Genomic DNA, 26,127 nt, shown 5'->3' with positions numbered 1-26,127 from the left:
GTATGGCTATTTATTATAAACATCTGTATAGATATAACTATGTATATGAGTATCTATGTTAGATTGTAATGGGTGTGCGTTTACGTTAATATAAATGGATTTAACTGTATGTAAGCATTATATGTATGTGTGAGTATGCTTATATATGTTTATATGTACGCGGGGGTATCAAAGCAGTGAGTTTTATACATGAATTTATGCATATTTTATGCATGCGGGAGTCGGTAGTCTGATTAAATTTTATAAATTCATATTTATATTTATTCTAGTTTTGTGCTTATAATTTATATTTCGGTGCATATGCATAAGTTGGATTTTAACAAACGTGTGTACTCACTACTAAGTGTACATGCATATTTGTTTTGCTTCTAAAATAGAATGTGTGTGTAAATGAAGAATGCCGGCTAAATCCCAATGGGTAACAACCAAAAATATCTAAATTCTTTGGACCACAGGCCAAGCGAGACAAAATGTCCCTCAAGCATGTTAATACGAGTGACAAAGGAATGAGAATGATAAAAAGAATAATAAAAATAAAGGGTTAGGATATTAGTAAGATAAAAACCTATGATAAATGGATCGGGTCAAGTACTTTGCTCATCCTCCTACACATAACCCTCCACCCCCCACCCATATTAGGTGACAAGATTTCTAAAGTTTGTAAACGAAATGAAGAAAAGTTTTGTTTTTTGTGTCTTGAAATATCAGTTTTCGAAGATAATTCATGGCCTGAAGACGTAATGAGTGATTACAGAAACATATATGCACATATGTAGCTATTAATGTTTGTATAAATAAACTTAATATAATTTATTATATACTAGCAGGTCGCTTGGCGTTGCCCAGTCATAAAATATGAGCTAAAAAAGAATATTTTCTTTAATAAAGTAAATCTAGAAGTTCAACCTGAGTAAGAGGAACAATTCATAAATTAAATTAAAAAGATGAGAAATAAAAGTTACATAGAACTTTATTAAATCATAAGGTCAATAAGGACAAAGATGAGAGGAAAATGAACAATAACCTCTTTAGACTATGGCATTTTGAAGCTAAATACTTCTCATTAGAAGAGGAGAAAAACTGATATTATAACACTATGTGAATATACAAAAATAAAACTGGCTTGAGAACATTCAAATTAGAAATGAAAGAATAAAAAATATGGGATGAATTAAAGAGGATAAGGATGAAAAACAAGGACTATTGGTAGGGGAGATAGACAATAGGGAACAGATAGAGGAAGTAAAATAGAGAAACATATAATGAAACGGGCAGAGAAAAAAGAAAAAATAGTAAAAAAACCAAAGAAAATCCTTGGAAAAGTAATTCAGGTGAAACAAATTACACTCCAATGCAAGAAATCTTGGATAAGGTAATCCTCAATAGAACCTAAAAAAATCATTAAATGGTCAGGAAACAATGTAATGTTCCTAGCGTCCACATGTCTTAAATAAATCCAGAATTATCTTCTGATGAGAAGCATTTAGTTTCGAAATACCATGGCCTAAAGAGTTTTTTTTTTTTTTTCATTTTCCTCTCATTTTCGTCCTTATTGACCTGATGATTTAATAAAGTTCTAGGTACTTTTATTCCCCATCTTAATATATATATATATATATATATATATATATATATACACACACACACACACACACACACACACACGAATGTCATAAACCAAATTACCTTCCACAATAAGAAAAATCACTTCTAAAGGAAACTTGACAACACAGTCAAAGAAATTGGCAACTCAAAATTTATATTCAGGAAAGCAGACAAAATAAACTGTCCACTAAACTCAGAAATTGATAAGAAAAAAAAAGAAAGGATTAAAATACAAATCAAGGCTACTTGTAGGCTGAATTTATGGATTAACATGACTGAAACAATCAACTGGTTCTCAAATATTTCTTTCATATTATTTGACATAGAAAACTACTATCCATCAATCACCAAAGAACTTTTCAAAAAAGTAATAGAATTTGTCACACTTCTTTAAGACATTTCTGTCACATGAGAACATTCTTTTCCTCTTAAAATATGAAGAAATTACAATTTCTTACACAAAATAAGATAATCAACCAAAAATAGGAATTAATAAATAATATATAATAAAAATATTTATTAATATAATTGAATATTATAATAATATAATACTTGAAAAATAAACTGAAATATAAAATATAATACAAAAACAAATAATAAATAACATATCAATTAAAATAATATATAAGATAACATAAAAAATATTACTTTAATGAAAATATTCTTTTAAGCTTTTCTGGAAACTTAAAATATAACTGAAAAAAGTATTCTTTTTTTCATTAGTTCCAAAAGGTTCCAAAAACTAAGTGTTCTAAATTATTGGATTCTGGAACATGCTCCAGTGATTACTATAAATAGAAGAGTATGCGTTTGTAAAACCAGTTATTGATCACACACCAAATTGAAAGGGATGTGAAGCTGAGCTGACCTGCTAAAATCATTAACTCCCGCCAAATAACGAGAAATGAATGAAACCTGGTCGTAAATAAGTTCACTGAACGTCAAGTCAAATAAATCATTCTTCAAGAAAACCACAACGGACAACATCTTGGTAAATATAGATTTTTCTGAATTTTAATATTGACCAAAGAAGATATACTTTTAATGTTATATGAGTACTTTTATCTTACGGTATATTGCTAGAACAAAAACCTTTATCTTCCTTAGAACATTCTGTTTACTGTAAAATAGTTTTTGTTCCTTTTACCTTTTGTCTAAAATAAATTTATTTTCTTTTAACGCTATTCTGTTTTTTTTTTTTTTAACTATTTTTTTATTTACAATATATATGCTGCAGCGAATACCTCTAGATCACAATAACGTAGCACTAATCAAGGATATTGAAGTAAAAAATATTGATAGACTCATGGTTATAAAATTAAAAGAATTATTTCAAATATTAAAATAGTTCACTTCTTAGATGTAACCAGACTTAAAGAAAAAGATATATGAACCATATAAAAAAAAATAACATTAACCCAATTTACGTACATTCACTCTCCAATCACTCAAAATCCATGATAAAGCATACCCCCAAATCAATAAGTAAAAGAATTTGTTAAGACTCTTCTAATGCAAACATGTTTAATTCCAACAAAACTTTCTATAACAAAGCTCTTAAGGATAGTGAATATATAAATGCACAACTAGAATATGTTCAGTCTACACCCTGTACTAACACACCCAAAAATAGTAGAAAAAGAAAAAATGCCCCCCCCCCCTGCAATCTAAATGTCAAAACCAATTTAGGAAAAAGTTTCTAAATCTTCATAAAGTTGATAATATCTTACATAACATTAAAAAAAAAATCCAGTAAAATTGAGATATAGTTGTAGTGACAATCTGGAAAAAATAATTAAAAAACACAATAGGAAAATTTGGAACAATACAAATGGATTGAACACTAATAGTTTAACTAAATCATGTAACTGCTTGAATAAACGAGAATGCCCACTTAAAGGAAATGGCTTTGTAACCTCTGTAGTATATAAAGCCACAATCTCCATCAAAGAATATGAAAATATTAATAAATTTTATATCAGCATGGCTGGTAACACTTTCAAAGAAAGGTTCACTGGTCATAAATGCTCCTTTGAGAACGCTAACTAAAGAAGAAAAACATCACTTTCTGTATATTATAATCAACTGATTGAACAAAATTTAACACGAACTGTGAAATGGAATATCCTAAAAAAAAAAACTAAAACCTGTCCCTCCCTTAACTCACTTTGTTATTTAAAAATAGGGATAAGCTGCTCAAACAAGAAACTTCCATAAATTGTAGGCATTACAAAATCACCTTTTCAGGAACCTAAACATTATCTTGTAAACCAAAAGTAATTGTAATACCTAAGTATATAAAATTCTCCTCTTAGTAATCATGTTTTTACTTTATTATCAGCTATAAACTTCAATTTATTTCAGCTATGAAAAATACCTCACCCTCTCATTTGTTTTCACAAATTAAATTGTTCTACATGAATAGATATGGATATATTTTGAGATACATATATATAGGTGTGCATGCCTTCATAGCCTTCTTTCAATGCTCTACGAATACTTTTCCTTTCACTTGTATATTATTGACATTTACAAAACCTAGGCATTGTTTAACATTTATTATGATTTATCAATGGTTTTAAAAAGATGTGTACCAACCCAAGCAATGTTTCATTGAATGAAATTGTACATTTCACTCCTCATAGTTGTAATATCATGAGTTTGCATAACTAATATTTGTATAGCGAAAATTGTAATAATATACACCTCTAGCTTTAATGTGTATTTTCTTAATCTAACAATTTTTGCAATCACTCATGATTAAACAAACTAGGTACTCTTATAAGTGTCACATTCTCTCCTAATATACCGTAATATCAATCTCCCATTAACCTTAAAAGTATTTACACATTTTTAAACTCTAGTTTATTTAGATTAACCCAGCTATCTTAATGTATAGGTTTGAAAAAATAAAAATACAAAAATCATAAACTTAACTAATATTAGTATGATGCATTAACTTCAAAAATAAATTTTTTTAATGTATTTGTATTTGTTACTTCCTATAATAACAATCTATCCATTATTAATTCTAATAAAATAAATATTAACAACTTTTATAAATTAGTTATAAGAAAATATGTATGCATATTTTGTATGATTTTGACTATTCTGATTGTACTGAGTACTATTATAAAATATTTATAGCACAGATTCAACTCATTATCATAGTATTAAATTTAGAATCTTAGACATCTCGTAATAAAATTAAGTGTTTGTATTTAACTTAAATTTTTTTATTTCGAACTAAGTTTTTAACAAATATTACCATTATTATTACAGATTGAGCTAAACTACAAATGTCTCAAATATATGGGCTATTACCATAGCAACAAGCAACGAACCAAAGACAGATAGATTGTGACCCCCCCCCTCCTGTCTGGTTTTCGTTTCCTTTTTCTCTTTAGTTAAATTTATAATTTTCTGTCACCCACGAACTCAGCCATCTGACCTAATTAAATTAACTAAAGCTACCATCATTGAGTTTTGTAGCTACTGATTAAACCCTCTTCCTTGTCTCCTAGTGGGACCGACATGTGTTTCCAAATGCCCACAATAGAAATTATTAATTAAAAAAAAAAAAAAGAAGCTTTCCAACTTTTTCTTTTCATTAAAAGTCTGGCCTTGATGAAATCTTTTTAGATTGAAACAACAGATTTGTTGTCGCAACCACTAGTAATTTTGTTTACCTAAATTGAATAAAATAAGCTATATGTATATGATGATTTCTACTTCTTGACAGAAGCTTGCCATATAAAACTCATATCAGCTTGTAGATTGTTTTGAGAAATTGTTTTCTTTTCATTTTTTCACTGGCAACAAGTGTTTTTCCCCCTTTTAAAAACAGATATTCCCTCCCTTCCAATTCGCCCCCCCCCCTTTCTAAGGTTAAATATTTGTTTTATAATTTTCAAATTGGGAAATGATCACAGATCTAATGAAGGGCAATCAATAAAAATTTAGAATTTGATTTTTAAAAAATTTACATTTTTAACGTCCCAAATTTTTAAAACGTATTATCATTGTAAGGTGTGATCAGTTACTTTTTTTTATTTAAATTCAAATACTTATGTAATCATTTATTTATTTATTTTTTAACAAATAAAGCTTTCACTTAATATCTTTGGTTTCTGGTTTGTTTTTTAAGTGAACTTCGTATTTTGTTTAGCTAACTTTATAAAAATTATATCATCTTCGAGCTAACATTTGTTTTATAAATCTATATATATAAAAATCTATATATATAAAAGCGAAAATGTGTGTGTATGTATGTTCACTTTTTGTGTATGTCTGCAAAAGGCTTTTTTCTGGCGGGTTCTTGAGGACGTTGCTCATTCTTAAAACTTTTTATATCACGTCAAAATCATAATATCTACGAGTTAACAACGGGGGTCGCCTGTCTATTTAATTTGCCCGACTTTGAAAAGCAAAATATTCTATCATTTTTGGATCGCTGCGTGTGAATTCGGCGTTTTTGTATAATAAAAGTGAAACTAATTCGGAGCTGGCGGCATTGTTCCCATCGCGATCGCAGGGAACGCCCAAAAAAGCAATCAATTTGATCAATGCAGAGTTTCTCCTTGTATCAGACAATTGCTATTCAATTTGGGCAATCCCTTTAAATGGGGAGCTGGTTCCCCCCCCCACCATCATCTTCTTGGGGAAGCCAAAACTGCCCCACATTGAAACAAAGTAAACAAACCCCAAAAAGCTGCCCCGCAATAAATAAAAAACTGCCACGTCATCATAACACTCCCACGATGACCTCATTAAGCAGCCACCTGTCAATCAAACTCTTTTAACTTGACTCACTTTTTAACCCTTAACTTAACACACTTATCAATTTCTCTCACCTTGTGGCCCAGATGGTTGGCTTTTTTCCCTTTCGTTTCCACCTTCGCGTCAAGGCTTTGGAGTTCAATCCTACCTTCCTACTAAAACTTTTTTTTCTTTTACACCTCCAAACACCCCGCCAACTTTTTTTTTTTTAACACACACACCTCCAAACACCCAGACAACGCCGGGTACCCCACCCCCACCGCTAGTTTAATAAAAAAAAAAAAAAAAAAATCAAAAATAAACATTGTACGTTTTTAGAGTCCCAAATTTTTTAAACAAGTATTTTCATTGCAAAGTATGTTCAGTTACTTTTTTTCATTTAAATTATGCAAATACTTTAGTAATCATTTATTTCTTATTTTAAACAAGTCTAACATGAACAACGATACAATAAGCAAATGAATCACAATTTGGTGGCAGCGGGAAGTATTAATGCATAAATTAACACCAAATAACAATAACTGCTTTCAAACAAAAACACAAACCAAAAATGTTTTAAGTAAAAAAAAAAAAAAATTAAAATATTTGATTACATGTTTTTCTTACAAACAAACAAACATAGTTTAACCCTGCCAAGTTAAAAAGACTTATTTAAACATAAATATACAACTATAACCAAAGGCAAGAATAAATTATTTTTCTACTTAGATGGGCGAGTTTTTTGCGTTTTAATTTATTTTAACATTTTTCTTGCAAATAAATGTAGTTTAACTGTGTAGAGTTAAATAGACTTGTTATATCGCAGACCCCCTCCATATTTACATGAATAAAGCAGGAGCAGTGGTAGTGATAATAATGGCAACGTTAAGACAAAGCCTGTTCGTCAATACAACGTAAATACACACGACAACATCAAAAACCATTTTTTATGTACACATATCAAAAGAATAACTTGCACCTCACTCCAACAAAGAAAACCGCCAGAGGAAGCCGTACATGAAACGAAAAATCAAAATACAAACATCACAGCAGGTGCAACTCTGGCACCATATAAACGCAAATAATTATCTCACAAAACACTGCAACAGTACAACACCTACTAGAACACATTCACAACTTTCTTAGCTTTAAATTAATATAAAACATGTATACAAACATCAAACAGACGATTCCCTACAACACATCAAACCACAAAAAAAAACACAAATAAAAGCTGCCTTTCTTTCGATTTTATGTTCTCTATGAGAGTTGATTAGGAGCTCATCCTTCAGAGTTTCTGGATGGGGTTGAACAGATGGAAGACAGGGTGTTTTAAGCTTGTTTTTGGACTTCAAATCATGATAGTAGGCTTTCCAGCTTAAATTTTTGAAGAGTTCACGGTCTGGAAAAATTTCTGGATATATGCTTTTTGGTGGGGGGATTGGAATATTTTGGAGGGATAGTGGGAGATATCCTTTGCCAAACATATTTGGAAGGGCTGAAAAAAGGGAACAAAATATATATATATATATATATATATATATATATATAATAAAGTGATTTGTTTTCTCTTTAGCAGTGGAACATATTTATTGATTCATATTAAATCCCGGGCAATAGCAGGTCATCTGCAAGTATGTATGCATATATATATATATATATATATATATATACACACATATATATATATATATATATATATATATATATATATATATATATATATATATATATATCATTGTTATTTAATGTTCTTAGTCGATAATAAATTGACTTGTTGTCTCTTAAGTGGTGTAGAACATTTGTTCATTTTTTATTCTATCCCGAGCAATGACAAGTCTTTTGCTAGTATGTATATATAATCGTGAAATAAAGGTAATTTTACATCGTAAACTGCCTCATAAAATAAAGTAATTTTTGAGATCGTAAACTGCTTCAGCCATTTCTGGGACTGACTCCATATTTCCTGCTTTCTTAAAAAGATATTAAATAAAAGAAACTTGATATCGTAAACTGCATCAGGCATATCAGGGACTAACTCCATTTACCCTTTCCTCTCTTAAAAATTGATGTGAAATCAAGTAATTTTCAGATCGTAAACTGCTTCAGCCATTTCCGGGACACTTTATATTCTACCTCTCTCTTAAAAATATATATGAAATAAAGGAAATTTGAGATTGTAAACTGCTTCAGCCATTTCATTAGGAAGATCCATAAACAATTAAAAAACAAAGTAGGAGGCATTCCTATATAACAACATTTGGATTGTGAAAAATATGCAGTCACCATAACTTGATCTATTTAACAGATTTTTGGAATCGGCAGTTTTTCGATGTGATTTTTGGAATATGATATCTATTGTCAGTATCGTACATCATAAAGATTTTTTACGCATTTCTTTTAATAGTAGATAATGTTTGGGTGGAAACTACGCTATATAATATGGTTACTTGGTCTTTTGACTAAGATCAAAGTGTAGTATCTTCTCAGCATTCAAGCAATATCATCTTTCGCCCATCCTCTATAAACAGAGTATAGATATCATATTTTAACTAATACTAAAGAATAGGCCAGTCAAGTTTAAGAGAAATGACTCGTCAGTTTTCAATTTATACTAAAATGCATTGTTTTCTTTTTAAAACATAGCAACTGTTTTGTGTTCTTATTGATAAATATTTTCATTCATAATTTTTTTCTACCTGATCGTTTCTCGTGATTCTTGGATATTTTACAATTTGGCATGTAACTATTATGTAGGTATTATTTTCTTTTACTTGATAATCAATATTTCTTTTGGTGTTTTAGTGTAGAGCCACTTTGCTAGAAGTAATAATATCCACCATCAAAGAGAGATGATGTCATTTCCAGTAACATGAGTCAGCATTTTTTCAAATCTACATGAAATACATTGAGTTCTTTTAATATTATGTAATAATTACATTGAAAATTTCGGAAACAAAGGTACTCCTTCTTGCAGAAAACCGCGCAGTTGACCCACACAGAATTAATCTTCTTGGCCAATGTCTACATATTTTTCATGCGAGACACTGCTCGTTCCAATGATACCAATTTCATGGTGGTCCAGTACCAATGACAAAAGTTTTAGCGAGACATATGCACACATACACACACACTAACAGACAGGCAAGATTTATATTATAGACTAGTGGATGTACCTGTTGCGTGGGTGTTTAGAGGTGTGTCTGTTCAGGGGAGGGAGGGGGTAAAAAAAAGTTTTGGTAGGTAGGTAGGATCGAACCCGAAGCCTTGAGGTGAAGGTGGAAAATAAAGTGTGAAAAAAATCTGAAATGTTACCCGTTAGGCCAGCAAGAGAGAGAGTAACAGAAAGATGTTTGAATTTATTAAACCATTAAAAACTGAATTGACATTATGAGGTCAAAAAGAAATACCGCAGTTAACTTTTACTGTGAAACAGTTTTTTGGGGTTTATTTACTCAACTTTGGCTGGTTTTGTTTCCCCAAGATGTTGGGGGAAAAACCAGCTCCACATTTAAAGGGGATTGTCCAAATTGAATAGCAATTGTCAGATATAAGGGGTTCCCCCGCATTGATCAAAAGCTGATTGCTTTCTAGACATTCCCGCCAACAACTGCCTTTGCTTTCGACTTAGTTTCGCCTTTATACGAAAAAAACCAACACACACGAGGCCACCTGAAATAGCAAGAATTTTGTAAAAGTCAACGTAAATAAATCTAGACGCGACGCACGTTCGCAAATCGTAGATATTATTATCAAGGGGATATATAAACAGTTCTAAGACATAGTAACCCCACCCCAAGAAGCCCAGCAAAAAAAGCCTTTCTTGGACACACAAAAATGCGCCTGCCACATTTGCCTTTTATATATATAGAAGATAAAATCTTTGTGCATAAATATATTTATGAAAAAATAAAATTTCCAACAAATTTTGATTATCTTAAAGTGGATGGCCCCCAGTGGCATTGTGGTGACCAAGATAATTCTAGTTAATAGAATAGAGAGTTTTATCACTTAATACCTAGAATAATCAATGGCACTCATTTTTCCCCCTAGTTTTGATAGCCTTGTGCCTAATTTCTTTTAAATGTAAAAGGTGTTTGTGAGTGTTTGCAAATTACTATATACGCGGTTTACAAATTACTATATACACGGTATTACAAAAGTAATAAAATTAAATAAGCATAGCCAATTATGATGTTAATATAGTTAGGATAGGCAGAAAAAGCATTCACATATATTTATTTTGATATATGTAAATTTGCTCCTTTAAATTTGAAAGACAGATATCTTCAAAACTACTGAACTCTCAAACCTATTCTACAAGTATGTTCAGCTCTTCACTAAACTACATCAAATGGTGAGATCTCTCAATCGATGGACCTTGGAAAGCATGGAATGAACCCATAGTTATCATTACTCCCAGGTTGTCTGATCCAGAGTGATACTCCCTGTTGGGATTCAATTTATGAGTTAAATAGAACCTGTCCTACATCTGATGATGATGAAGTTTCAATTTGTCAGAGTGTGCAGATGTTGGGAAATGGCATTGAATACAAATTTGCATTAAGATTATCTCCTTCATTTGCATACTTAAAAGTCTATCGGATATTGACTTTTTCCATTGCAATGATATGTTTTTTATGTATGTTGACTCCATTTATTGGCTGAAAAAAAATATTTTGTAAAATTTACTTTCTTGGACATTCATTTAAAAGAATTCTACTTGATCCCACTTGATATTTGGAAGCTCATGCAGCATTGCTCTACTTCTATAGTCTGAAACAATGTCCATTATCATGACCCCCTCTTTCCCATATTGTATAATGGGGCTAGACGTGTGAGGAGTAGGCAGAGGTCTTCCTCATTCATTCTCGGACAACACTTAGTAGTGTTGCTTTCTATTATCATTTATTTATTCATACGCAATGTTTTCTTGTTTTCATAACATTCTCTTCCACCAGTGTATTGCTTCAGTCCTTTTGTGACAGTTATAAAGCCCCCAGCCTCTGCCGCTACATTTTATTCACATTAACCTTGCATGCAACAGCCTGTCATCTTAACCTCAGCTATCCTATAATGCTGCACTTTATATTTACAAAAGCTATAATTCCAATTTCAATTCACAAAGAAAATGCCTTCATTGACTATGAAACACGCATGTTGAATCCAATTGATTAGATGTATTTTTTTAAATTTATAAAAAAGATTTGATTTAAAAAAAAAAAAGCATTTCATTTAAATTAATTTTTGACTTCAATTCTTAACTTTGTTTATTTTTTAATTTCAATAAAAAAAAAAAAAATTTTCAATATTTTTTTACATTTAAAAATTATAATTAAAAAATAAAAATTATTTTCTGGTATTAGTTTTCCTTAGTTAAAGAATATTTAACTGACAAATATTTTTATGGTATCAAGAAAATTGTCAGACCGGATCTAATCTGTCCATGCAAATTTACACTTAACCCTAAGTATCTAAAATTGGTTTTAATTTGAAAAAGTTTTGTCCAATTAAAAATTGAATGATCAAACAATATTGTAATAATAAAATTTAATTTAAAGAAAATTTTTTTTTTAAGTAATTGGATTGAAGCATTTTAAAAATAAATTTAAACTGATTAAAAATTGATTTAATTAAAGCATTTTAATAATAAAAAATAAAACTAGTAAAAAAAAAAAAGGATCGAATATTTTAAAAATAAAAAATGAAAACTATTTTAAAAAAAGTGACTGAATTAAAGCATTAAAAAAGAATGAAAACTTGCATGAAAACCTATTAAAAAGGCATTTTTTAAAATCACACCTATTAAAAAAGGCATTTTTAAAATCACACCTATTAAAAAGGCATTTTAAAAATAAAAAAAATTAAAACTGTTTAAAAAAGAGTTTGTATTGAAGCTTTTTAAAAATAAAATGAAAAAGTGAAAACTATTTAAAACAGTGATCGAGTTGAAGCATTTTATAAATAAAAATGTAAACTATTTAAAAACTCATTGAATTAAAGCATTTATAAATGAAAAAATTAAAACTGTTTAAAAGTGTTTGTATTAAAGCATTTAAAAATGAAAAATGAAAAAAATAAATAAAAAGTGAAACATTCGAAACAGTGCTTGAAGTGGAGCTTTTATAAATAACAAATAGAAAACTACTTAAAAAAGTGATTGAATTGAAGCATTTTAAAAATAAACAAACTATTTAAAAAGTAATTAACTTGAAACATTTTAAAAATTGAAAATGAAAACTATTTAAAAATTGATAAAATTGAAGCATTCAAAAAATAAAAAAATGAAAACTATTTAAAGTGATTGAATTAAAGCATTTAAAAAATAGAAAATGAAAACTATCAAAGTGATTGAATCGAAGCATTTTAAAAATACAAAATTAAAACTACTTTAAAAGCGATTGAATTGAAGCATATTAAAATTTTAAAAATAAAAACTATTTAAAAAAGTGATTAAATTTTGAAGCATTTTATGAAAAAAAAAAAGTGAAAACTATTTAACATGGTGTGAAGTATTTTAACAATAGAAAATGAAAACTATTTTTAAAAAATGATTGAATTGAAAAATTTTTAAATAGAAATTGAAAACTATTTAAAAGTGTGTGAATTGAAGCATTTTAAAAATAAAAAAATAAAAAGTAAAAACTATTTAAAACTGATTGAGTTGTAGCATTTTAAAAAATAAAAAATATTTAAAATGTAGTTGAATTGATGCATTTCAACAATAGAAAAAGAAAACCTTTTAAAAAGTGATTGAATTGAAGCATTTTTTAAAATAAAAGAATGATAACTGGCCTTTGGAATAAAAAAGTGATTGAATTGAAGCATTTTGAATAAAAAGAAACTATTTAAAAAGTAATTGAAATTTATTTAATTAGTTGTTAAGCTAGATATTTTCAAAATAGAAAATTAATACTAATTAAAGTCATTGAATTGAAGCATTTTAAAAATGAAAACTATTTTAAAAAAGTGATTAAATTAAAGCATTTAAAAATAAAAAATGAAAACTACTTAAAAAGTGATTTGTAAAATGTTTAAGTTAAAACTACTTAAAAAGTGATAGCAATAAAGTATTTTAAAAATAAAAAATAAAATCATATTAAAAAGTGATTGAATTGAAGCAGCATTTTAAAAATAAAAAAAGAAACCTATTTAAAAGTGATTAAATTGAAATATTTTAAAAATTAAAACTATTTAAAAAAATTTAAGCATTTTAAAAATAAAAACTTTTAAAATATATGCTAACTTACTAGCATATTCATATTTGGAGTCATTGCTCCTGAGCAATACCAATTATGTTCTGTTACATCAAAATAATCTGCAATTTTACGTATCTTATCACCTACATCTATTTTTGAAAATCTGATCATTTAATGATGTGATGCAAAGAAATAGTTGAGAAATATCAGGTGTATTCATTTTAAAATGAAGTATTCCAAAATCGAATAAGACTTCATAAATGAAATTCAGTCTCAAGTAAAAGCGCTTAGCTAGATACTCCACCAGACTAAATGAATCCTTGTCCTGGAATCCGGTAAGACCACAAGAAATTTATCCTATAACATAGTTATCTGGTCAATTAGGGAGAGGTATATTAATGTTATTCACTTCTTTACTGAGTCAACTTTGAGAAGTAAAGAACTTTACTTGAACACTCAGAGATAATGTGTTGGACCCAGGAAGGGCTCTGTGATTTCTGAGAATGTACACTGAAGTAAAGTGGAATAAGATATATACATATATATATATATATATCTAATGGATAAACTATTCCAAGAATATATAGATAAGGACCCCTCTGTAGACTGGATCAAAGGAGGATTGCTCCAATATGATCAGAAATAAAGATTTACAGATGGCATCAGAGAAAGATTTTTTAAATTCCAAGACCTCAAAACACTATTTGATGGTTTTTGACACAGCAAGGATTTTCAACTAAATGCTGACTAATAGCAGAATTCAAGGTCAAATAGAAAAGGTGACACAAAGATCCTGTCCTGCTGTCAGATTTAAGATGGAATGTGCTGGTTATCTGGGTTTGCAAATGCAATGAAAGTGTATTATGTAACCATCATCACACTGCTAAACAACATTAATATAGAACAAACTGTAGCATTTACATGACAAAGATTGGTTTCTTTTGTATGCACACAATTTTTTGTAGGTTGGCTAAAACAGGTAGGTTACAATTTGTATAAATGTATATTGGACATTTGAACACTTCTGCGCATGTGTGTAAATTTCAGCAAATCTTGTTGACAGAAAGAGACAAAACCAGTTTTTGAATGAGATGCTATACAGTAAAGACACTAAAAACCTGCTTTCATTCTTTCCCAGAAAAGGGTAAGACAAGATGGAAGTTAATATTCTATCTTTAGCCTAATCTTGCTTGCCAAGCAAACCTGCCTTACAGTCTTTAAAAAAAGAAAGGCTTCCTTCAATTTTGACAGACTATGAATACCCAGGGTAAGGGTGCCTGTGTGTGAAATTTTTGTGGCAAGAGTTGCCCAATTTCCAACTATACCTCTCCTGATTCAACATTGTTGAATACCAGTGGCAAGTGGAGGTTCAGAACAACTGGAAACAATGCCAAGATAAGTGGAAAGCATATACAGCACCTAGAATTCCCAGATGGTCACACATCTGGTACTGGCCAGGCTCAACATTGCTTAACTTTGAGGATCTGACGGGAACCGGTGTGTCAACATGATTATGCCATTACAGCTTTAACGAACTGTTAAATAAAGTTGACTTTATTATGGTGGAGATGTTAATCTTTAATTTGGAACTTGGTGACCTTTTCTTCTTCAATTTAAGCCAACTCTGCAAGATACATACAAACATAGCCAGCTCAACAAAATAGTGATCTCCTATTTTGACATTCAACACACCAATAATTCACCATGAAAACTATCCCTACAAAACAAAGGAAAGGTGACTGGATGTTCCACCTTTTGCTCCCTCTAGCTGAGGGGTGTGAAGTCGAATGCATTTGTAACATAGGAGTGTATCAAGTGAATTATATGCAAAAAAAACAACACTATTTTGTGTTGTGATTCCTTATTTTTGATGCAACGCTTTTCAAATTTTGGGATCAGTAAACGTTATTAAGCTAGATTTATACACTTTTCAAATTGTTCATTGCTTAATTAGTATTTTTCCTTACTAAAAAGAAAAAAAAATTTTTTTTACTCAATAAAAAAGCAACATCTGCTTGAATGATTGAATTGTGATTCTTAAACTGAAACTTTAAATATTTAGTGCTTTGAAAATTAATCTTTATTTTTTTTTCCTGCTTATCGCATTTGATTGATGAACATTTTTCATTTTGTGCATTACTGACATTATAATTTTTCTAATATTTATTTAAATGATAAAAACAGAAAAAAAAAAAAAAAAATTTTTACTGCTTTATTAGTTAATGAGATTAGTCCCACTACTAAATATGTGTGTATACACAATCTAGAAAAATGGTTTGGAAAAAAAAAAAAAACATGATTTTGCCTTGAGATTACATTTCTATCACTATGTTAATATTTTTCTTTTATAAGGGTTCACCAGTTACTATTAAACTTCATATTTTTTCATCTTCTTCACTGCCCTTCATCATTATCAAAATGTCTGTCATTAGACAATTTCTTTTATCCAGATTAAACTAATTATCTGATTCTTTCCAAATGTAAGTTTATGAATCCTTAAAAAAGTAACGTAAAATGTTATTTTACAAATTTCATGCCAATAACCAGTTGTTCACAATTTACAAATATCAATAACATAGGTTTTTACCTGGTGTTTTCTCAGAAGCCACTATCATCTCTAATATCCGATCAATATGTTCTTGGAGGTTGTGAAGCCCAAGATATTTTCTGGAAAAAGAAAATTAATAATCAAAATATGAAAAAAGAAAACAGTTAACTTTTTCAATAGCACTGATATTTCTGTTTCTTCTTTTATTTCAATTCCTGTCTTTTAGTCTTGTATCTGCTGAGTACAGGTTTACTTTTTAAACAATTTTTAAGCGGGTTTGTATGACTGAATCTAGAGTCTAATTCAGGATTTCTAAAACTAAGCAAAGTCATGTCTATTTTTCAACTGTAGAATCAAGTCATAAATATTTGCAAAAACCTTAGTTTATTTTTTCTTAATACTTAAACATTATCTTTAAACCCATAACCATCTCTGCAAATACAGCCAATAATCATGTAAAGTATGAATCTGCCTGGGGGCGATTATTTAATCTAGTGCACATTATAAGCTGAAACCACTGTCAGTAATTTTTCCTACTCTTTATCTGTGGCTAAATCAAAACGTAGATTCCATGAACAAAGCTTCTTTCTTAGAAGTGCACGCCTGTGGAACTCTGTTCCGTTTGCCTGTTTCCCACCTGACTACAACATGGATGTCTTCAAGTCCACCATAAACAAGTTCCTGATGAACCGCCGCCTTAAGTAAGACACTTTATCAGATCTCCATTACTAGCGATTACAATGATATTATCCCATTGATTACTGTACACACAATAATCCTTATCTCTGAGTGGCCTCCGGGCCTTAATAAGTGGTGACTTCCTTGTAAAAAAAAAACAATTCACTTTTACATGCAGATGAGGAGGAAAGAATAATTATACATCATCATAAAAGAAATTAAGTATTGATTAAAACGAAGTTAGATCAAGGGACAAACTGATCTGAATTTCTCTGCTTTCTGGCTTGTCATTTGCAATTACACATTCTAAAAACAGATAACACAAAACAATATTAGTTATTATTATGATGCATTTTTTAAATCAGTGTGCAACGAAAATGTTATTTCAAAGCAAAGGATAACAGAAAAGTCTATTTTAAAGTTAAGGGTGACAGACCAAAAAAGGCCCATTTTAAAGTCAAGCGTAACAGACCAAAAAAAGCCTATTTTAAAGTTACAAGGTGACTTCAATAAGTTTCCAGACTTTTTTCCTACGGGCACTTTTATTGATAGTATACATATGAAACTCTAGTCCCCTTTGAAGTAATCTCTTCTGGCTGTAATGCACTTGTTGTTCCAAAAACTTCTGGATGGCCCCATGAAAGTCCTCTGGTGTGAGTATGTCAATGACCCTATCACAGTATCTTTCATCTCCTCAATTATCTCATAACAACAACCTCTAAAGTTTTCCTTGAGCTTAGAGAATAACCAAAAGTCACAGAGAGCAAAGTCTGGACCAAAGGAAGGTTGAAGAACTGTCTTGATGCCCATCTTAGTCAAATAGTCTGTGACAAGGATGGAGTTGTGGACTGGTGCACTGTCCAGGTGGAAAAGTCACCAACCTGATTTGAAGAGGGCTGGCTTCTTCTGATGGAATCTCTTCCTGAACTCCCTTAAAACCTCAACATAATATTCCTTGTTGACTGTCTGTCCAGTGGGAAACCAGTGCATGTAGATCATGCTCATGCTGTCAAAAAAAGGATCATCATACTGTGTGGATTTGCTCTGTCTGGCCTTCTTGGGTCTGGAAGAGCTAGTATGCTTCCACTGGGAACCCTGTTCCTTGGTCTCTGGGTCATAGCAGTAGATCCAGCTTTCTTTGCAAGTCACCAAAACAAGAAATGTGAGATCTGAATTGATCAGCTCAACCATCTCCCCTGCTGTCATGACAACGTCTTTCTGGTCTTCTCTGAGCACCCTTGAGACAAACTTCGCGCAAATCTTCAGTTTTTTGCAAATAATTGTGTATACAGTTCCCACACTGACATCAGACTATGCACTTATTGTCTCTATAGACACATGACAGCCCTTATCTATGCAATTCTTTATTTGACCAATCATTTCTCATATTCTGACTTCCTTATTACTTCCACATCTCTTATCATCCCTCACAGACTCCCTACCTTCCTTGAATTACTTATTCCACTCAAAAACTTATTCTCAATTCATGCAAAATGGTCCAAAAGCAGTTTAAAGTATTCCATATGGTTCTGTGGCCTTTTTTCCAAATTTATAACAGAATTTTATTGCATATCAATTTTCTAAAGTGGCCTCACGTTCAGATTGCATTTTTGAAATTCATCATTTAGTGGGGTGCATTCCAATTCCTGCTGTAGCTGTTCATTTGAGCCTAAAATCACGAGTTCAAAACTCACCGAAATCTAGAAAGATTAAATTTTGTTTTTATATTCAGTTTCGCAACTTGTTTTTATAAGCATATGCATACATAAATTAATCGAAAAAAAAAAAACACAAAAAATAACTTTAAGTTCCAGAGTATTTGAGATGAGCATTAATCAATTTGATTATTCAAATTCAATTCGCTATAGGTTCGCCGATTATAATAAATATTCTCAAGTTGAAAAACACTCTACTAACACCGGATGTTATGTCACTGCAAACGTGAGATTACAATAAATACAATTACAATAACAGTTCAAATCTATATATCTATAAAAGTGAACATGTCTGTGTGACTGTCTGTCTGTGTGTCTGTGTACATTTCCCTATGATATAACTCTGTCAATTTTTAGTCTACAGACTCGAAATTTGATATACAGGGTACTGAGATTTGGGAAAATCTTTGTGATCGGTTTTCGGCCAGAAATTTGGCTGTTAAGGGGTCAAAGTTCAACGATTTGACTTTTGAGAACTCTACCAAACTTCTCCGACAATTTTGGGTCTAAACACTTGAAATTGTAGATATAGGTTCCTTTGACATGGATCTAACTTAATAACTTGATTTGAGCCCAAAACAATAACTTTTAAGGGGTCATAATAGGGGTCAAAGTTAAAAAAAAATTGACCCCTGCGATCTCTACCAAATTACTCAGACAATTTCTGGTCTAAACATTTGAAATTTTACATAAAGGGTATTCAGAGATAGGGCAAGCTTTTTAATCAGTTTGGGTCGAAATGTTTAGGTACCAAGATATAAATGTATGTATGTATGTATGTATGTTTGCATGTCTGCCTTAAACATTCAATAGAGGCGATGGATTTTACAAAGATCAGTATCATTTTAAAGTCCGACCTTTCATAAGACAAATATCGAAAAACTGCCTGAAAACATTAATATCTTCACCTTCAACTGGGCACTTTTCTACAGGCGGGGGGGGGGGTCGCCTTTTTCGCCGATATTTTTTAAAGTTATCCTCTCCTTATGATTGTGTAGCCTAAATGTTAACATAATTCACCCTCAGGTTTGGCGGTGGTCGTAACCGCAAAGACGTCAGGGTTTTTTTTCCCGTTCTTTTCCTCCTGCGCAGTATGGGTTCGAGTCTGCCTTCCTACTACCACTTTTTTTTTCTTTTTTGGTCAACAGACACATACAAATACCTGGTACCCGGGCAACGCTGGGCTGAAATGCTAGTAATCTATAAATTTGAAACATTAGAAAGTATTTTAACAAACGATATCACTGCATTGTAATTGGTTTAAACTAGTCATTTTCATCACGCTGGAATATTAGTTGAGCAAGGAACTGCAAGACTCAACAAAATGTTGTGTCGAAGCTAAATTCACTTACGATTCCTGAAATACAAATGAAAAATGGCAAAGTTGTTGCTATGACTGTAAAATTTGATCATATTGATCATGCAGTCAATGTTGAATTTGTGCAAGCTGACTAGGAGTTTGCTCATAAACTCGTGAATGGATCTCAAATAACTTTGTCACTCAGCTATGCTTTGACTGCCCACAAAATCCAAGGTATTTCAGTCGATGGTATCATTGTTGACTTGGAATCTGATGCCTTTTCAGAGGGAATGGCCTAAGTAGTTTTGCCACATGCAAGAAAGCTGTGCAATGTCTGATTGACTTTGACCCTCATAAATTGACCATGTGTGACAAAAGTGCATGGACTGAATATAATAGCTTGAGGGCCAAAAGAGACAGTTAATTTGTCACAACTTCCTCCTTGCTCTGTTAAAGCTCTGTTTGTTATTGTACGAACAGGCTTATAAATGAAAAATAATCATTATTGAACATTATTTGAAGAAAAAATATAATGATTCAAATAGAAAACAGTCAAAAATCAACAATTTAAATTCTCAAAATAATTTGGATCTGAAATTGATCAATGAAAGAAAAGCTTGTTTTGCTAACAGTTTTGTTCAAACAATTTACCACCTTCCTTTATTGTCTGACATCATAAAAAGCACATCAAACATTGATTTGCCAATTCAACAATTGAAAAGATTGCTTGTCCCTGGCAATCACAGTGTTGTTGACCTTAGAGAATCGATTGGAGGTGTTTTTTATAGTGGCCAACAAGAAGATGTCATTGCATTTTGGAAATATTTGATAAACAATTGCTCTGATAGTGTCAAACAATTATTCAATTTTGAAGAAAGTAAAATACTGAAATATTTTAGAATACACAAAATGAACTGCAACAGACTACAAGATAGTGAATCGAATTGCACCTTTAAAGCTGTCTGTCTTAACTCAGCCGATTGATAAAAATCCACTGAGAATGACTATTGAACTCCATCTTACTGATGGTCACCAGCAACTCGAAAGATGGCTCAAAACTGATTCTTCAGTGCTAAAACATTGTAACAAATGTCAACAAATTACTGAGCACTTGGAAAATGTTGTTAGAACTTTTCCTACTGAAATTAAATATTTGTTATTTCAAATAAATAGATTTTTATTTATAACTAGCGGGGGGTGCCCGGCATTGCCCGAGTGTTTGTAGGTGTGTGTTGAGCAAAAAAAAAAAAATAAGTGTTACTAGACAGGCAGGCTGGAATCAACGACGCGAAGGCAGAAAAGAAAGTGAAAGAAAACCTGACATCTTACCACTACTCCATGACACAACCGGAAGTGTAAAGCATTCAAATTTAGCATTATCAATCAAAAAGATGCTTTGCAGAAATGGCATTGCTTTTAAATGCTTTTAATTCTCCCATGAAGGTGTTTTTTTAATGTGGTGGGGAGGGGGGAACGGCTGGAACCCGTATAGCGAAAGAGGAAAAGATGAAAAAAAGAGTTGGTAATTAACTTTTGGCCAGGTGAAGAAAAAAAAAAAGCTAGCAGATAGTTAAGTGAATAAGTTGGTTAACTCTGACTGTAGGCCAGTTAAGCTTTCCGCTTTCTGCCATATTTGTTTCTCCACGATGTTGGGGAAAACAAGCTTCCCCCAAAATGAGGGAACTCTGACAGCGTCCAAATGAATAGCAAAATAGCAATTGTCTGATATGAAGGGTTTCCCCCACATTGATCAAACTTACTTGCCTTCAAAATGTTCCAGCCCGGAATGCCAGGCGGACGCTGCCTTTGCTTCGATCAGTTTTGCTTTATTTATACGAGAAAGACAAACAGACACTTGAGATGAGGGGAATTTTTTAGAAGTCAATATCCAATCTAAATAGCAAAAATTTAGTGGTGACCTTCCCCCTTAAATCCATCACCTCAGTGTGGCATAGGAGTATAACTTCATCACTGTAAGCAAATGATGGCACTAGTATGAATCATTATAACTTAAAAATTTATATTTTTTATAAATATTGCATTATGTATACTTTTTATGAGATTTTTAGCATGTTTTATTAATTGATAAAAATAATGCTATTGTTTTTGTTGCTGAAATATATAATTTTTAAAAATTAGGTATTTTCTTGCAAAAAAGATTTCTACCTCAAAGAAAAATGTTCAACAAAATGCTTAACCGGAAAATTATTTTACTGAAAAATTCTGATTAATATTAAACTTTAAAAAGGAAGATACTAAAATTTAAATAAAAACTATTTTTTTCCAAGTCAATCAGATGTGTCTTACACATTAATAACAGTGCGAGTTGGCATTTTGTTGCACTTTTAAAGATTTTAAATATTTATAAATTTAAAATAAAATTTATAAATTATAACCACGATTAATATTGATTTTAAGTTTTTGACAAAAAAAATAAATTGAATATAAAACATTAGAAGAAAAATGCAAAATTATCCAAATTATATCACTACAATTTTCAATTTGTAAAAATAAATTTTGCAAAAAACAATTATTTACTAAATTGATTTTAAATTATTTTAATTTAAAAAGAAAAAATATCGATTGATAAATGTAAAATTGTAAGAAAAATCTAAAATCAATAAATTATCAATAAATTTTGTCCCTTAATTTTGGACGCTGTGTGTGTGTGTGTGTGTGTGTGTGTGTGTGTGTGTGTGTGTGTGTGTGTGTGTGTGTGATATACTGAGTTCGTATAATTCAGTAAATTTTCATATACCAATGAGTTTAAAGCCAAAAAGAGTTGTCTTAAGGAGTAAGCTGTAAGATTATCATATTTCATAATTGAGCATTAATATACTGTGAAAACAAAATCAAGACTTCAAAAAGGGCAACAAAAATTCTACAGAATAATAGACCAAAACTTCCCCTTGGATAATAAATTAAGCAAAATAATAAATAGAAACTCTGTAAAATTATCTTTCTCAACGTCCAGAAACTTAACTAACACTATAATCAGCTCCAACAATAGTAAAATCAGAAAAATAAGGAACAATAATGAACTAGCATCAAATGAAAGTATCCTAAACAGAAAATGTAATTGCAGAATACCTGGAAATTGTCTGTTGGATGGGAAATGTCTAACCTCGGAAATAGTGTACAAATGCGAGATAAAAACCAACAACACTAGGAAGATATATCTGGGAGCCACGGGAACAGTGTTTAAGGACAGATATAGAAACCACGTAGTATCATTTAAAAAAGAACCTGAGATAAAAACTAATAGGGTTGGCGTAAACGATAGGGGGGGGGTACAAAAATCAGCATTAAAAATAAAAACAAAAAGAGGAATACAACTGCATTAGGTGATTGGATTAGGGAATTTAACAGAAATAATGAAAATTTTGAATTAATATAGTCAGTAGTGGACAGGGGGAGGAAGTACAGCCCCGGGAAATCAAAAAGGTGCAATCTATGTTTATTGGAAGCCTTCTACATAGTGAATTCCAAAGAGGAAATTTTGAATAAAAGACTAGATGCTATACAGGGATGTCTTCATAGGAATAGATTTCTGCTATCATGCCTTAAATGTAACTGAGGTATAACTTTTTACAACAATAAGGATCATCGGATGCTAGGATTAAATTTTAATGTAGAGTTAAATAGCTAGAAATGTTATAATCTAAATGAAGGATCCAAATCTAATATGCAAATATAGTTTCTATCATTCTAAACCGGGTAAGAAATATAAATAAAGTATAAAGCTCATCTAAAAATGGAATTTTTCTCCATAACGGTGAGCATTTTTGTATTCAGTTGTAGCAGTATTGACGGTGAAATCAATAAAACAACTTCACAACTAAACTAGTTTTTATTAAAAATTAAATTAGCAATTCGGGGGCTGAAAATTAATTTAATTGATTTTGTCATCTGACATCTTAAGTTGGTAGAATCCATGATTTACTTATTTACTTACTTTACTTCCTGTTCTAAATGCAGGAGTAGACATCTTCTCATCGGAGTGAAACACATTTGTAGCTATTAGGTGGTTTTGCTGTCAGAATAATAATTAGAGGATATATACTAATTTATTTAGATACCCAAGAATACAACACACGAATTATAAGACATGAGCAGCATAAGTGATTAATAACTGATGTGGGTTAAACCCATGGGTAAAAACCAATTTTTTAAGATTAAAAACATAATTTTTTCTACTTTAGAAGACAGAACTATAACCTAAAAAAAAATAAGTAAAATTATCATACACATGTGCGCTCTCTATAAATAGATACAAAATCCGGGAAAGGAAGTGAAGCCCCCACCTACCTTCTCACCTAGAACATAGTTACGCTCGCTGGCAGACGCGTCAAATGTAGATGGCCAAAGAAATTAAGCTAAGTGAAATTAATCAATTCTAATCTTACCAAAATGGCAACTGCTTTTTTAAACTTTATTTATTTAATGTATTTTAACTATATGCGCATATATTGTCTTTAACTCTTTGCTTCCATGCGAGCCGTTTTCTATTTTTATTTTTTTTTTTAGCTTTTTACCAACTGTTTATACCTTCTCTTTAAATTTATTTATTTAATGAATTTTAATTAGATATGCGTATAAATTGTCTTTAACTCTTTACTTCCATGCGAGCCGTTTGTGGTTAGAACTCGACTCGACAAATGAATAGTCTAGGCAAGAATACCGAACAGAGCAAGGATTTATCTTTTTTTCTACTATAGAAGACAGAGGAACTTTATTTAAGTAGTATACTTAATATCTGCAATCACTGTACGCTTGCTTGTATTAAAGTGTCCTCCGTGATATTGTAGAGTCGAAGAAAATGAAGGGAGGAAGCTCCCACGTGTCTGCGCGTCATGCCTTACCTTGGAACGCTCCTACGGTGTGCGTACGTGCATGGCCGAAACCCGGGAGAAATTCCAAAATGGCGCCGTCCTCATCTTGTAGATTGTGCGATCATCACTGGGCCCCACGTGACCGTTCTTTGGCTGCTGATTGGCCGAGGACGAACGCCGGAAGGATAAAGGGAGTGTGTTTGGAACATGGGGGGACCTTTTCTAGGATCGACGTCAGTGTGATCGTATCGGTGAACTGCTGCAGCTTTAAGAGTACCTTAGTGTGTGTGTGATTTTTTGGGACTTGCTCGTCTGCTGACTTTACAGGACTTTCTTTTCTGCTGATTCTACAGGACCTGCCCTTCTGCAGAACTTGGAACAAAACTTCAAGCCTCTTCTTTCTTTTCACACGTAGTCGCCTAAAAAGGTAGAATCCGACTTACTTGTGAAACGGCTTTAAGCTATTTCGGCAAAATAGGGGAAAAAATTGACCTCAAATTAATACCGGAGTTCGATGGATCAACCCCGGTACTTGACTGGGTGGAAAAGTTGGAGTTACATTGTGTTTTGTCTGGCGTAAAGAACTTCGAACGTGTTGTCCCTCTGCGCTTGTCCGGCGGCGCCTTTGCCGTGTATCAACAGCTCACCCATGAGGGCAAACAGGACTACAAGACAATTAAGGCGGCGCTGTTCAAGGTGTTTGCGATTGACCCCGCCACTGCTTGGAAGCAACTTGAGGCAAGGACCCTACGTCCGGGCGAAACGGTTGATGTATACTTGGCAGAACTGACCAAGTTAACGGTCTTCTTGGTAGACTGCCCGAGCGGGCCTTAGCATGCAAATTCCTAGCAGGACTCCCGACAGAAGCAAAGCGACTATTACGAGCCAGCTCAAGTGCGGATTCGTTGCCCCTTAATGACCTAGTGGATCGGGCCAGGACTGTAATGAAGAATTATTCCGAGATGAGGGAACCGGTAATTGCTGCTGCCCGGTCCACGCCGAATGATAAGAAACCGTATCAGGGACCCGGTCCACGTGGCGGAATCATATGCTACAAATGCAATGGACAGGGCCATATTGCAAGGAACTGCCGGCAGCAACCAACGGCCGTTCGCTGCTACCGGTGTAAGGAAGCCAGCCATATACCTCAAGACTGTCCGGGAAACGAGACCGGGGACAAGGTGTCAGCGTCAACCTCTTCCCCACGCAGAAATTAAATGAGACGCTGCCGATCGTTTCGATATATGTCAACGAATCACTGCGCTCAGCACTCCTCGACTCCGGGTGCTCCCGCACTATCATATGTGCAGATCTCTGCCACACTTGGAGAAAGAAGAACGTCCGAATGACTACCATCAGTGGAGAGACGCGCACATGTTGCGGGGTGGGCAGCGTAAACATTCGGACGAAAAATGGAATCTCCGCTAACCTAGAGGCGCTGGTAGTACCAGAAAAACCCCTGAGTTTTGACCTGCTCCTAGGATATGATGCC

At 32.0% G+C, this 26,127-nt stretch overlaps 1 protein-coding gene across 3 annotated transcripts in view; it reads right to left on the bottom strand.

Annotated features, from left to right (window-relative positions):
- LOC145295982 (E3 ubiquitin-protein ligase RNF123-like) overlaps positions 1-26,127 on the bottom strand; it is a 911,347-nt gene that overhangs the window by 806,172 nt on the left and 79,048 nt on the right. For all 3 annotated transcript variants that reach the window (XM_080141948.1, XM_080141929.1, XM_080141938.1), the window contains exon 3: positions 16,150-16,229. In XM_080141948.1, the coding sequence (XP_079998074.1) occupies positions 16,150-16,229 (80 nt within the window). The remainder of the gene's footprint in view (positions 1-16,149; positions 16,230-26,127) is intronic.

Source organism: Euprymna scolopes, chromosome 2, assembly GCF_053919585.1.
Source record: "Euprymna scolopes isolate OS-2025 chromosome 2, ASM5391958v1, whole genome shotgun sequence".
Taxonomy (NCBI): domain Eukaryota; kingdom Metazoa; phylum Mollusca; class Cephalopoda; order Sepiida; family Sepiolidae; genus Euprymna; species Euprymna scolopes.
This window is presented reverse-complemented; position numbering and strand designations above follow the sequence as displayed.